At 51.6% G+C, this 2,374-nt stretch overlaps 1 protein-coding gene across 2 annotated transcripts in view; it reads right to left on the bottom strand.

Annotated features, from left to right (window-relative positions):
- Positions 1-601: 601 nt before the first annotated feature.
- SRXN1 (sulfiredoxin 1) overlaps positions 602-2,374 on the bottom strand; it is a 4,509-nt gene continuing 2,736 nt past the window's right edge. For both annotated transcript variants that reach the window (XM_006089372.3, XM_006089371.3), the window contains exon 2: positions 602-1,207. In XM_006089372.3, coding sequence (XP_006089434.1) covers positions 1,004-1,207 — 204 coding nt within the window. In that variant the 3' untranslated portion in view covers positions 602-1,003. The remainder of the gene's footprint in view (positions 1,208-2,374) is intronic.

Genomic DNA, 2,374 nt, shown 5'->3' with positions numbered 1-2,374 from the left:
CAGTCCTGGAATGACCCTAGGCGACATCGAGAATTGTCCAGATTACGCCCAGTCCAACCTGCCAACCCACAGAATTGTGGGTAAATTAAACGACTTGTCTTTAGCTACTAAGTTTGGGAATGGTATGTTACACAGCAAAAAACTAGCTGATACAATTGCTCATTTCTCTCTTTGTAGTGGGATTCTGATTTTATTTCAAGAGGCAGTGTGCCAGTCGCAGGAGATGGGATATGATTGGTCTACTCAATTGTGACAATTCTGTTTCCTGCTGTCTGAGCTTTCTTTGCATCTTGGGGTAGCAATGGTAGCTGGTTTGGGCCCAGGAGACCTAAGTGGAACTATGCAGGGCAGAGAGCAGGACAAAGGCCTCTGAAAAAGGTCTGACTTTATGATAGAAGTTGACAGGTCCAGCAGGCTCAGCCCTTCCTTCTCCCCCACTACTTTCCTCCTTGAATATAGCCACCTTGTGACCATGAAGTCGCAAGCAATGAGGGAAAGACCGAAAGGACCACCGAGATGTGTGGTCTACCTTCGCTGAGTTGTTAAAGCAATACCGTTAGTCATCTGTCTCCAAAATGGATGCTATGTGGAAAAACAAACCTTTCTTTGTTAATCTCGGTTTTCCTTTACTGACAGCTAACTGTATTCCACATAATAGGATATACAAAGACAAAAATCCAGAAGGATCCTTGTCCTTGGGAATCTGGAGCCAGTCACATGTGGTTCTCCAAACCCATTTCCGTTCTCATTTCATCCTCTTAATAATCCCTCAAAAGCAAAGACATGACCCATTTTCACAGCAGTGGGAACTGGGTCCCCTGCCATTCAGTGGTGAGTCCAAGGTCTTGTAGCTAGCAAAGAGGGTGGTTAGAGTCAGACCCTCCTCCCTCCAGGCGCAAAGAGAATGCTCCCCTGCTACACCTTCTGCACAGCCCAGCCCACTGGAAACCAGGTATATCTTCTTCTGGGCTCTTAGGAGTGGTGGCAGGTGCCAAAGAGCCTGCTATTGCAAGTCTGGAGTGGAGGATCCCAGATACACCCTTAGGTCTGAGATGGTGGACTGGACAAGCTTGGCAGGGATGGTCTCTCGCTGTAGCTGCTGGTAAGCTGCGTAACGGTGGCAGCCCCCGAAGGAGTAGAAGTAGTCACCACCCTGGGCTCCTTTGATCCAGAGGACATCAATGGGGGGGACGCTGTCTGGGTTCTCCTGGAGAGAAAGGGGCACAGGGTAAGTGAACATGGAACAATGCCTGACAGTTTGCAAAGCAGACTTTGTTAACCTGTGCTGAGTTCCTACAGGGTGCGCACACTGGTTCATGCTAGCTTGTGAGAAACACTGTCAAATATTCAGGAAGTTTGTGTGTTGGTTGACATCATCCTAGTAACTTGAAATTCAGCCATGGTGAGAGTATTTACGCCAGGGAAATGGGCAGATACTACAAAGCAGGGCTTTTCCTCCTTAGAAACCAGGTTGTTAAACATTTATCAACACACCAGATGCATAAATACCTACATATACATACAAACACACTATATATCTACCTGGCACTGTTCTAGACTCTGGGAATAAGGTACAGCCGGAATGAGACAGACAGAGCCCTTGCCTTCCTGTTATGAACCTGCAGCCTGCTGAAGGGTGGGTGGTCCTCTAAGTGGGGAAAACCTAAGGCAGGGCTGGGTGAGGAGCAGAGTACGCTGGGGAGACCACTCCCCATGGGTTCTCTCTTATTATGTTACTAGAGGCCCGGTGCACAAAAATTTGTGCACTTGGGAGGGTCCCACAGCCTGGCCTGTGCCCTCTCGCAGTCTGGGACCCCTCAGGGGATGACCACCTGCTGACTTAGGCCCGCTCCCCGGGGGATTGGGCCTAAGCTGGCAGTCAGACATCCCTCTGGCAGCCCAGGAGCCCTCGGGGGATGTCCACTTGCCAGCAGGGAGCAGGCCTAGCTGCAGTTGGACATCCTTAGCGCTGCTGAGGAGGCAGGAGAGGCTTCCACCACCACCGCTGTACTGGCAGCCGTCAGTCTGGCTTGTGGCTGAACAGAGCTCTCCCTGTGGGAGCGCACTGACCACCAGGGGGCAGCTCCTGCATTGAGCATCTGCCCCCTGGTGGTCAGTGTGTGTCATAGTGACCAGTCATTCCCAGTTGTTCTGCTGTTAGGGTCAATTTGCATATTACCCTTTTATTATATAGGATAGAGGCCCTGGTGCATGGGTGGGGGCCGGCTGGTTTTCCCTGAAGGGTGTCCTGGGATCAGGGTGGGGGTCCTGCTGGGGTGACTGGCCAGCCTGGGTGAAGGTGCTGATGGCTGTTTGCAGCTTGCCAAAGGCCCCAGCGGGGACCCTCCAACCCATGGGCTGTGGCCAGCCTGGG

The sequence above is a fragment of the Myotis lucifugus genome, unplaced genomic scaffold (genome assembly GCF_000147115.1).
Source record: "Myotis lucifugus unplaced genomic scaffold, Myoluc2.0 scaffold_60, whole genome shotgun sequence".
NCBI classification, from domain to species: Eukaryota; Metazoa; Chordata; class Mammalia; order Chiroptera; family Vespertilionidae; genus Myotis; species Myotis lucifugus.
The sequence above is the reverse complement of the archived record's forward strand: the minus strand, read 5'-3'. Positions and strand labels throughout refer to the sequence as shown.